This window comes from Eubalaena glacialis, chromosome 3 (assembly GCF_028564815.1).
Source record: "Eubalaena glacialis isolate mEubGla1 chromosome 3, mEubGla1.1.hap2.+ XY, whole genome shotgun sequence".
Classification (NCBI taxonomy): Eukaryota; Metazoa; Chordata; class Mammalia; order Artiodactyla; family Balaenidae; genus Eubalaena; species Eubalaena glacialis.
In genome coordinates this window covers 82587648-82599330 of record NC_083718.1, presented here as the reverse complement: position 1 = coordinate 82599330, position 11683 = coordinate 82587648, and the positions used below count along the sequence as shown (strand labels likewise).

Here is an 11683-nt window from a genome sequence, read left to right as displayed (position 1 = left end):
ACCCAACGCAGCCAAAAATAAATAATAAAATTAATTAATTTTAAAAAAAAAAAAAAGAGAGAGAGAGACGGAGGAACATCCGCATAAAGAATTGTAGTCCGTCTGCCTTAGCTTGAGGGGGTGGAGGGATGCGCCAGGAAATACGAACATCTTTTTCGGGGGGTACTGAATCAGCCCCAGCAACCCAAATTACTAACCCGCAGCCCCCTTAAAACCCGGGAGCAGGGACTTCCCTGGTGGTCCAGTGGCTAAGACTCTGCACTCTCAATGCAGGGGGCCCAGGTTCAATCCCTGGTCAGGGAACTAGATCCCACATGCTGCAACTAAGAGTTCATATGCCACAACTAAAGATCCCGCATGCTGCAACTAAGACCCAATGCTGCCAAATAAATACATATTTTTTAAAAGCTTTAAAAAATAATCCATTTTCCAAAAATAAATAGAGCTATGCCACTTGGCCACGCCCCTTCCTGGGCGGGGGGGGCAGGGGGCTCCGTTTAATACAGACCAGGCCTTTGCTAAAGCCCCGCCTTCTCCCTAGGGCTCCGCCCTAATCCCGCGCAGGCGTGGCACAAATTTTCCGGCCCCTTAGTGGTGCGGCGGATCTGACGCATAACGTAACTGCGTCGACGCCATTTTAGCCGGTCCCTCTCCGTACTGGGTGTGGCGGCCATTTTGTTTTCGACACCGAGCGGGAGTTGACGGCAGCCGCTGTGGTGAAAGGCAGGAAAGGGCAGGCCGGTTAGCAGGCGAACGGGCCAACCGGACAGCCAGCCAACAGCAACGAACTAACCTAGCAATCTACCGCTTAACACATCTAACTAACCGCCCACCAAGTTAACCCGAGCCCCTCCACCGTCAACTTAGATTCGGCCGGCCCCCGGCCCGCCTGCCGCAGCCGTGGTGGCAGCCCCGGGAGGAGCACTGGCGTCCGTTTCCTTCGGTACGTGTCTGTGGTGAGGAGGGCAAGAGTCCTGGGGAACGGAGGGGTCCGGCGGACGCGGAACGGGAGCTGGCGGGATGTGGAGGCAGACAGGGTGTCCGAGATGGAGGCCCCGGAGGGGGCGGAGCCCCTGAGAGGGAAGCGGGGGAGACCCCGAACTGGAAACTCGCAGCGGCATTGATGGAAAAGGTGGGGATTTGATAGGGTTAAAAAAGAATGTTGTTTGGTGGGTTGAGCAACGTTGGCGGTTCTCACAGGGCTTTGAGAGGGAAGGGAGATCAAAGGAGAACTACACGACTTTAGGGAACGTTGGAAAGTAATGGCGGCTTCAGGGTTAAATTTTGTGGAGCGCTCTCCGGGAGCGAACTCCCAGGTGAATGCCCATTTAGGGAAACCTTGCCTACTCCCTCCCTCCCCCAGCTCCGCAGGCCCTTGCTAAGGCTCCTACTTGATTCTGAAACTGGTATGCTTGTGTCATCTCTCTAGATCAGTGGTTCTCAGTTGTGGCTGCACAAGAGAAGCACCGAGGTAGCCTTTTTTTTTTTTTCCCTTCGAGGTAGACTTTTTGGGTTTTTTTCCCCTTCTAATTGCTGAGCCCCAGACCTCACCATCAGAGATTGTGCTTTAAATAGTTTGGGCCCAGGCTTCTGTGTTTTGTTGTTTTTTTTTAAAAAAAGAAAAAGAAAAAAAAAACTTCTTGCAGCCAAGGTTGAGAAGGACCGCTCTAGATGAAAAGCCAAACTCTTAACAGTTTCTTTGGCTAGGTCTAAGTCTGCCATTTTGGAGGCTTGGGCAGATATTTTCTGTCCTGTGGCCTTGGAGTTTATTAGTTTGAGGTAGCTAGCTTCTTAAGTTTAAGCACCTGAAATGAGTTTTGGTGTGATCGTCAATAGTCATTGATACAGGTCTTTTCATTCATTTTTGGTTGGGGCCTTTGGCACTTGTTGAAATGAGGTGGTCGTCATTCTCATTTGCTCATTCTGTCCATTGTCCTTTGTAGATTCTCGGGATTTGAAGATGGCTGCACAGTCAGCGCCGAAAGTTGTGCTAAAAAGCACCACCAAGATGTCTCTAAATGAGCGGTGAGGCAGCCAACAGCAACTTCAGCTCGTTCATAAGAAAACATTACTTAAATTGGCCCTGGGGTCCAATGCACAAAAACCGGTTTTAAACTAAATACCAACAGAAGGCTACAGACCTCTGTTCTTAGTTGCATCGTATGTGGTACACAAAACAAATTGGGCGGTTGTTTCAAAACCCCTTATCAGTAGATTTTTATGTTATGCTGTCTGAAATACTTATCTGGTGGGATGTATTTTAAAAAGACTCCTCACACCCTCCCTTTTCTTCACTTTTTTTTTTTTTTTTTTTTACATTGATACAGGGGTGGTGCAGCTCGGTAGCATGGTACCCTAGCTGCAGTAGGCTTGCTGCCCAGTCCAAGGCCAGCAGTGTTGTGTCTGGCCTGTAAGAGGCGGGTAGCAAGCTATGAATATGTCCAAAGGCCCTTGAATGTCATTCTTGGGCCTTGTAAGAGGCACTCGCTTTGCTCCATTTCACTTTCTTTCCATTCTGCTTTTAGTTTGTTTTTGCTTTCAATTCTTTTACAATTGAATGTTCTTCTCTTTCATTCCATTAAACTTACCTTGACAGGAATAATAGAAGAGTGTCTTCACAAGCTCTTAAATGATTAAACTAATCTTAACTTTTTCAGAAGTAATCACTTAGAGTCAGAAAAAGTAATCATTTGACACTAAGAAAAGTTAAGGCATTTAAAGGCACTTTCTGTCTCTGAGAGCTTTGTTCATTGAGTGCCTTCGACCAGTGACTTTATTAAGCTGATGTTAGACCACTAAAAGATTTATTTATGTTTGTTTGCCTTTTCTGAAGCATATGTACTTATCTTTATCCCTTAGTGATACACTAATTCTCCATATTCATGTTACTACGTGAACAAATATATGAGAATGTGATATGCTCCTATAATTTATGTGGGTGTATCATTTCCATGGGCTTTGAAGGTGCTCTAGTCCTTCCTTATATTTGCCCTTAAAGTGCACCCTCAGGTCCCCAAAGGTTTTGGCTTGCTTTGTCTGTCTTTGAAACTACATCTTCTGTCTCTTGTCATCATATCTGCTTATTGCGTGCTTTTCATACTTTCTACCTCTCTAAAAGCCGTTACCTGAGCCCTTGTTATCACTTTTGATTGAATGTGCTACACTTAGCTGCATTTCTAAGTTTCTGATTCTTGCAAGTTTGTGGAAGCAGAGGAGTCTTTAACCCACATCAGCCTTGATCTAAGTGTACCACTTTACTTAAAGTTCGTGGGATCTGGAGCTCCTGGTCTAGCAAGCCATGAAAATGCCAATAAATGTTTTGTAATAAAGCGTTTATTTAAACATCCATTTTGTTCGACCTTGAAGCTTTACTAATATGCTGAAGAACAAACAGCCGATGCCAGTGAATATTCGGGCTTCGATGCAGCAACAACAGCAGCTAGCCAGTGCCAGAAACAGAAGACTGGCCCAGCAGATGGAGAATAGACCCTCTGTCCAGGCAGCATTAAAACTTAAGCAGGTGAGAGAATGGGTCTTAATGCTCCAGAAGCAGCTGGTGATCCCTGTCAGGTAGTGCACTGAGGCTGTCAGGACGCCATGGATAATTACGAGGTGGCTCAGGGCAAAAGCTGAACTTCTCTGGAGGAAAGAGAAGTTCAGAGAATTCCCATTCTGGCAGGTACCAATAAGTAACTTTTTGTTGTCTTTCTCTTTTAGGGAGTTTGCCATCAAGGTGGCCTGTTTCTGTGTTATCAATGAGTATTAATCTCTTTTGTTCTCTGATCCTTTGCCCTTAAAATAGATTCACTGGCTTTTTCCACAAAGAAATTTCGGTTTCTGTTTTAGATCTTCAAAAAATCCTTTATTTCTCATTAAATGGTTTACAAATTAGGGAAATGATTTTATTCTTTCTTCCCTAATACAGGGAGTCTGAAAGGCCTCTTAGTCAAAGGTTTTCAATGCTAAACAGTAGAAAGAGTGGGGTCCCCTCATCTCCACAGCACCTAAAGTTTTGTCAGTAAAGTAGAGCGAGAACACTGAGTAATTAATTTAAGAGTTGGCGGGTTCTCTTTCAAATTTCCAGTAAGAGATAATCCTATTCAGATCTGAAATAAAACCTGCTCTTTATTATTCATAGACTTTATATGCAAGTCCGGACAGTGGCTGTGGAAGGATATGTCCAAGCTGTGGCTGGGCGTCTGGAGGGCGGTGCCATGCAACTGTAAGGACTTTAACTGGTAGCACTGCATGGCTGTGCATAAAATCAGCAGTTAAATATAACACCCTTCCACCCCCACCCTGAACCACTGGGCTCACTGACCAAAAATAAACAAGGCCTTTTCTGCTTCAGCTGCCTTAAGCCTTGGAGTGGCTGCATTCATCCCAGACTCAGGGAAGCAGTAAAAGGCGCCACTGTTTTCTAAGAGTAAATATTAAAAATTGTTGAAGACAGGTCTCTGACATATTATTCCAAAGGACCTTTTAACAAGAAGCTTGGAACAGAGGCTGTGCAGAAGAAAGTAGCCTCTAGAGCACTGCTGTCCAATAGAACTTTCCACGGTGTTGGAAATGTTCTGTATCTGTGCTCTCCAGTACAGTAGCCATTAGCCACATTGACTGTTGAGCGCTCAAAATGTGGCTAGTGCCATTGAGGATCTTAAATTTTTATTTTTATTTATTTTTTTTTTTACTTGTAATTTAAATTAGCCACATGTCGCTAGTGGTTACCTTAGCATATAGCACAGCTCTAGAGTGGAAACTGAATGATACAGTTGACATCCTTCAGCTTCTTTTCAATGTTAGAGACTAGTATTGGTGGCAAGTAAGGGATGGGAAGGGAGAAGAACTTCTAAGTACTATGCATTCTCCCCTTAAAGCACAGATCTTGGGAGAATGTACCAAGGATGACTAAACACAAGAGACTTGTAGAAAGAAGTCCTGACCTCATGTTCAGAGCCTGCCCCTCTGATTAGAAGCAGTTTATGATCTCATGCTAGAAAGCTAATAATAATAACTTGCAGCATATGGTTGCAGAGAAAATCGTTTGTAGTCATTTGTGGGTGAAGCCTGAGGACGCATAATTTATTTTCGTTCATACTGACTTATGGCGTTATAGGAGAACAGGTTTGCTAGGGCTTTGGTGGTGTTCAAGGCTACACAGTCACCCTTTCCTCTGAAGGAATTTTAATTGTCTGAGATGTGGTCTTTGTAGTTTCTCTTTGAGGGACAGATTATTGAAAAATTTCTATCTATGGTATGTCCTTGTTCTCAAATGTGGCCCTGAGTTTTATGATTATAGCTAAACTGTCTTAATTCTAATGCAGGTTTGGTTAGTTTTCTATGGAGATACATTTGAGTTATGTGTTTATTTTGAATTAAAAGTCATTATACTGAATTAATGGAGCTGTTTGCAAAGGTAGACATGGAATTACGGCTATTTAAGATATGTAAGGGAAGGAGATTTGACTTTTTTGTGTTTATTTACATCTTAAGGTAAAAAGTGGACCGTCTGGAGATAGATACTCAGAGGAAAAATGGAACACACTGGCCTCTTTGACTGAGAAATCAAACTTGTTCTTAAGTCACAAGAATTCAAATGAAATTGTAATTTAAACTTTGCCCAGAGTGTGATGAACTTCCTATGGTGTTTGAGTAAGCCTTTGAAGACAGTGGTAGTCCTTGGGCAGGTATGAATCCAGTCCTGTCATTGTCAACTGGTGGTTCAAAAACAGCAGAATCCAGGATTTGAAATACAGTGTTCTTATTAAAACTTATGTTCCAAGTAGTGGTATATGACTTCTGTAGCCAAACTAGTTAGGTAATTTGTGGTGATGCCAATTTCATGGGACCATACTCAAGCTTCTTAGAAGCTCTGGATCAGAATTCTGCTTGTTTTCTACCATGTTCTGAGGCAAAGGCTTGCTTCTGGTTTGGGATCCTTATGACACCCCGTGCAGGTTTATCTCCCGCCACACAGACATCTCACTTGCTTCTTTTTCTCTGCACTTTGAGTTGCTAAATCCCATTGGATTGCTTTTTTGATCTCAATTCCCTAACACCTTTTCTTCCAGAAGAGCTTAAAGCAGCGCCTGGGTAAGAGTAACATCCAGGCACGGTTAGGCCGACCAATAGGGGCCCTGGCCAGGGGAGCAATCGGAGGACGAGGCCTGCCCATTATCCAGAGAGGCTTGCCCAGAGGAGGACTTCGTGGGGGACGTGCCACAAGAACCCTACTTAGGGGCGGGATGTCGCTCCGAGGTCAGTGCTCTGTACCTGATAATTGTCGGGCCACACCCCCTTCCCTTTTCTCTTGGGCTGCTTATGGACACATTTGTTTAACATCTTTAAGCCTGAATTTGTATTAATATAATTAATAACTTCTGAAATCACGTATTTTTAATAGTGCTGCATGTCTTTTATCAATACCATTCCTTTTCTGATAATGTGCAATGGTGAGAGGCTAGGACCTGCGTTACAACAGGTAATTCATGTCATCTCCATTCCATTTTAAAACACCCTGCTGCTGCTTGAATCGAAGCACATTCAAGTTCTAGAAATAAGTCAAATCTAAGAAGCTTCTTGGCCTGTTGGCCTATATCTTAACTAATCATCTCTGTTCCTGGTTCTAGTGAAATACTCTATTACATCTGGAAAAAAGAGGACAAGTTGACCAATAGCACTTAGCTATATGTTACATTTTAGGCACTGTTATACTGTTCTCTATATAGTTCTTGTCCCCTACAAAACTGTATTGAGAGCAGGAACCATATCATTTATTTTTAAATCTGCCATAATGCTAGGCACCTACCTGTGATTATTCAATAGATACTCATTAGATGTATGTACTTAACTAATTGACTTAACTCCCAGCTTCTTCCAAAAGTGGATTTGTGGTCAGACTTGTTGAATTGATTGAATAAAGAGCAGCTTAATCTTTTCACACTCAGTGTGCAGCTTGCCACACCCAACCTGAAAATTAACTGAATTAACTCTCATTTAACCCTCACCGCCTTCCTTTGGTTAGAATCTACTTTGTCTCTCTTGGATTTACCTGCATATACATTGTATGCCTCCTCTCCAAGGTCAAAACCTGCTCCGAGGTGGACGAGCCGTAGCTCCCCGAATGGGCTTAAGAAGAGGTGGTGTTCGAGGTCGTGGAGGTCCTGGGAGAGGGGGCCTAGGGCGTGGAGCTATGGGTCGTGGCGGAATCGGTGGTAGAGGTTAGTCAGCTACCAACTTCAGAGACTAGCTTCCCCTTATTTCTCTCCCTTCAAAACTCAGAGCCACCTTTCTGCACAGCTTCAAGTCATAGGCAGGCTTATTTGTTTGTCTTGTTTGTTTTATGAAACTGGCTTATTTTCTAAATTCACATGCTGGTAATGTGGAGGTCTGTCATGGGTTTTCCAAGAACAGTCAGGTATGTGTTACAGAGCCAGATTATATTCAGACTTCTTTCAGGCTCTTGCAAATTTAAATTGTATTGTTAAAAATGACAGAATGGTCAGTTTGGCGTTTTATCTTTTTCTGTCCCTGACCCACCATCACACACCCCACCCCATAGCTCAAAACCCACTTTGAGTCTAAGAAGAGAAAGGAGGGACATGTACAAAAATGAAGCAGAGTTAAAGAGGATGGTGAGGCTTGGAGCTAGGTATTGACTCTGAAACCAAGTAAATTCAAGATAAAGTTTGTGTCCATGCGAAACCAGAGATGACTTTTTTTGATCAAAGTAGAAAAAGCAAGATGGTATTGTGTCAGTTAACTAACTGACTCTTGTTGATAATCTTACCTTGAGACTTAGTGATATTTGTCCTGTGACCTCATGGCCCAGACTGGAAGAGAGTTTTTAATGGTGTTGCTGTTAATGCCAAATCTCATGGGAGTTTTCTGGCTTAGAGTTTAGTGGAAAACTCCCAGCAACACCTGTCCAGGAAAAATAAATATATATTCTTGTAGCCCCTGGGTATATTTGCTTTGGTCTTTTTAAAGTGTGTGGTGGGTCTTCCATAATTTATGACCTTGAATTTGCCAGGGGATAATAACTATTGGGAAAAGAAATTTGATAACCGAGGGCTTGTTTTCTTCTCTCGCATTATATGTTGCTTGGCTTATTGAGTGAAGTACAAGCTAGTTTGGGTTTCAGGATGAAATAGCATGTTTCCAAATTATCTTGACTTGGTTTCTGAGAGAGACATCACAGGGATTGGGCGGGGAGGAGTCTGAAGTAGCTTTTCAGAAAGCTGGGTATGTTTTGTTAAGTGAATTGAAACCACCTCTCAGATAACCATAATTGTTAAAATGTGAATAGAATCGGGAGATAGAAATGGCTGGGACTACTCAAAATGTTTTTCCCCAATTCCCTTCATTGTTCCTATGTCAGAATAACTCCTCAGTCTCCTGACATAGGATCAGTTCATTAGGTTTGATAAATTTGAGGAGACGAGCTAATTTTTCAGAAGGATCTCCAGTAAAGTTTAATTTGAAAACTGTCTAGCTTCACACCCCTGTTTCTCTGTGCCCTTGTTACTTCCTCCCTATCTTACTAAATGAGATTATCTTTAATGTACTTGTATTTTAATTGTAAACTTATATAGCGAGTCTCAAATTTTAGTTTCTCTGTCTTAGGAGAGATTAAGAAGTTTTTAATTATCAGTTAACTATATTCCCTTACTTTGTTGATAGAATAAAAAAATTTTAAATAGCTTTTAGAGATGAGCATGTAGTAAGGGATTCATTATGTGTGCTTTCCATGTGTTGCTTTCTACCCAGTATGTTTCCTGTTTTTCCAGATTTCTCCTCTTTTGCCCTGCCCTTCAGCCTTTCTCAGCTAGGCCCCACTGCTCTAAGGGGCATTTACCATAGCACCAATTGAACTTACTTGTAACTGTTTTTCTTTTTTTTCCCTTGGGCCAGGTCGGGGTATGATAGGTCGGGGAAGAGGGGGCTTTGGAGGCAGAGGACGAGGCCGTGGACGAGGGAGAGGTGCCCTTGCTCGCCCTGTACTGACCAAGGAGCAGCTGGACAACCAACTGGATGCGTACATGTCAAAAACGAAAGGACACCTGGATGCTGAGTTGGATGCCTACATGGCTCAGACAGATCCCGAAACCAATGATTGAAGCCTGCCCACCCTCCTGTGAGATTCTTGTTAAAGTCACACATCTGTAAATAACCTTGAGATAACAGATGAGAAGAAACTTGATTGATGCTGGAAGGACCTATCATAATAGGCTATGGACTGACTTGCCACCAGTTTGTGCATTTAGTGTGTTCCTTTTACTTTTTGATACTGTGTTGTATGAAACCCTTTTTTCCTCTGACTTGGGTTTTGTTTTGTTTTGTTGTTGTTTGGGGTTTTTTTCCTTTGCCCAGACTTCTCTTTGAACATGAATTTGTTGGCCTTGTGGCTAGTACACCCTCTTCCCCGCTCTGCCTTCCCTCACTTGTCATATGCTTTGACATTCTGACATTTCCTCTGTTCATCTCCCATGAAAAAGTACCAGAAAGAGCCCATCAATGTCCCTCCTTAATGTCTAGGTTTCTGAGATACAGTTCTGTTCTGCATCATCTTTAAAGAGCCTCTTAAAAGTGTTTAGAAAATCTGGAGCTCAAAAATGCATTCTGCCACGCTGATGTTTTAGTAAAGTAAATTAGGAACTTTGACATAGCTACAGGGCCACCTAACAAGTTACACACGGTAGCAGCTCTGATTTGATTAAAGTTATTACCATGTACATTTACACCACATAACCAGTGTACTAGGTCAGGTATGTGCACTTTCTACCCTGGAATGAGATATATAAACTTTTCCTCTTGGCTTTGCATCATGCCCAAAGGGTATTTTTGGATTGGCTTACACCTACAAAAGAGTGGGGAAAGCCGTTTGGTTTGGCAGATGCTTCAGAAGGGAAAGGGCTGGAAATTGATGGCAGATATCTGGTGGGAGGAGTCAGAAGATATCCATGCTGAAATGCTATTATCCTTATGTTTATACCAGGCCGATCTTGGGCTTCATTCATTGACTTTGTTTGACCCTTATTCCCCTTGAAGTTTTAATTAAGTTCAGCCATGTTCTGTCAACTGTTCCAGTTTCAGTAGAGTCTTTTGTTTCTGGTTCATTATAACAAGAAATTGTTCTCTGAAATCCAGTCAGGACTTTCTCTTTATTGGTTGGGCTCTTTGAAATATTATGGCCACTATAACAATATTTTGATATACCCCTTGTAGAGTTGAGAGTCCTTCATAGTTGTATTAAAATTTGGGGTGGGGGGGGGATGTGACTTTGGGGCAGAAAGTGAACAATTTGCCCTCTTTTGAATAATCCCCGAGGTAAGATTAACCACACAGAGTAATGTACCAACACATTTGGTCTCTAGGAAGCTCAAACATAATGGTCTCAGGAGGCAGTCGAGGACCCTGGCCCTGGTTTCCCTTTTCCCCTGTGCTGTTTAAGGGAAAAGAAGAAGCTAACCACCTCTAATCAAACCAGTTGCCATTGAGCTACCTGGTACCCTAAACTGTTGGAAGGTTGTGTGTTATTGTAGACTGGGAAGGAAATTTTGGCCAGGACAACCTGAACTTGAATCCCATTTGTATGACCTGGGCTACTTAACCTCTGGATTGTGAAGCAAGTTTAGTTGTAGAAGGGAGAGCTGGAAGAGACCATGCGGAGTTAGGACAGAGCCATGCTCACATAACCAATCAGACCTAGTTTTGAAGTGTCTGTACTATAACTATTTAATAGAAGTGGACTGTGAGACTGGAGGTCTTTAGCCCAGACAAGTATTTATAACCTTTAATCGGAAAGAGTGAAAAAGGTATTTTTGTGTGGGCAAGGCCAATTTGAAGGATAGTTCCTTAGATCCCAAACTCCAGTCAGCCCCCAAGGCTCATCTGTGGGAGAGGTGCTGATTGGCAGTGGGCAGGCTACCCCATGTGAACTTCACATCCATTGGTAGCCTTTTGTCAGTCATCTTGCAGGGCCTCCTGAACACCTTTGGGAGAAAGGGAGCTTCAGGGTGAGTGAGTTCTTCTACCCCCCAACCACACAACTTGGGATGACCCATCCCTGGGATTTTTTCCCAGCCCTGTCCTTCCCAAATACTTTGACCCTCCTTCAAGGTAGCTAACAGATATGTGCCCTCAGGATATTTTTAATCTGGTGGCTTTTGGCACCACCCTCCATAATCCACTGAGATCCTCTGTGTAAGAATAAGGAGTGAAAGAGGCACCGGTTTTGAAGCTTATGCAAGGGATGGGGTAACTAGCTGAGGGAGAGATGGGGAGGGGCCAGCAGTATGAGTCTGGGTCTCACAGTGCCCAATTCCAGTTCCATGGAGCCCACACGGGAGATCACCCCGTATACTTTTGGCAAGGTTCCAGGCTAAAAGCAAAGTGTTGAGGGAGTCAGGAAATGAGAGGTGAGGGGTGTACTGGGTGGCAGCAAGTGTCTGAGGCCTCCCGCCACCGCCAGTCCATCCGCTGATGTAATTGCCTTGTGAGGGAGAGGTCCATTTCAGAACAGAGCTCCTGGATGCCTCGGCCCCTAGACTAAGGAAAAGAAGCTGGGGCCAGGATACTGGGTCCTTCAGGAAAGGGGAACTTCCCGAGGTGCCAGGTGTGCCTTAGCTGCTCACTCTCCTGGGGCAATCTCTTCCAGCTCAGGATTGCCCTGCCCAGGGTG

At 43.5% G+C, this 11683-nt stretch overlaps 1 protein-coding gene across 2 annotated transcripts; it reads left to right on the top strand.

Moving 5' to 3' along the window:
• Positions 1-666: 666 nt before the first annotated feature.
• CHTOP (chromatin target of PRMT1) lies at positions 667-10148 on the top strand. 2 transcript variants are annotated; one of them, XM_061183459.1, is made up of 6 exons: positions 667-943; positions 1944-2025; positions 3367-3520; positions 6075-6258; positions 7083-7220; positions 8914-10148. In XM_061183459.1, exons 2-6 carry the CDS (start codon positions 1961-1963, stop codon positions 9117-9119), a joined length of 747 nt encoding a protein of 248 aa, XP_061039442.1. In that variant the 5' UTR covers positions 667-943; positions 1944-1960; the 3' UTR covers positions 9120-10148. The 2 variants fall into 2 exon arrangements, with proteins under 2 accessions (XP_061039442.1, XP_061039441.1); XM_061183458.1 differs by having other exon boundaries at positions 6072-6258.
• Positions 10149-11683: the final 1535 nt, after the last annotated feature.

Excerpts from the sequence above, each read along its gene's own strand:
- CHTOP (XM_061183458.1), top strand. The coding sequence starts at position 1,961 with ATGGCTGCACAGTCAGCGCCGAAAGTTGTGCTAAAAAGCACCACCAAG. Across the intron at positions 2,026-3,366 it reads AAGATGTCTCTAAATGAGCG|CTTTACTAATATGCTGAAGA; the intron begins GTGAGGCAGCCA and ends TCGACCTTGAAG. Across the intron at positions 6,259-7,082 it reads GGGCGGGATGTCGCTCCGAG|GTCAAAACCTGCTCCGAGGT; the intron begins GTCAGTGCTCTG and ends CTCCTCTCCAAG.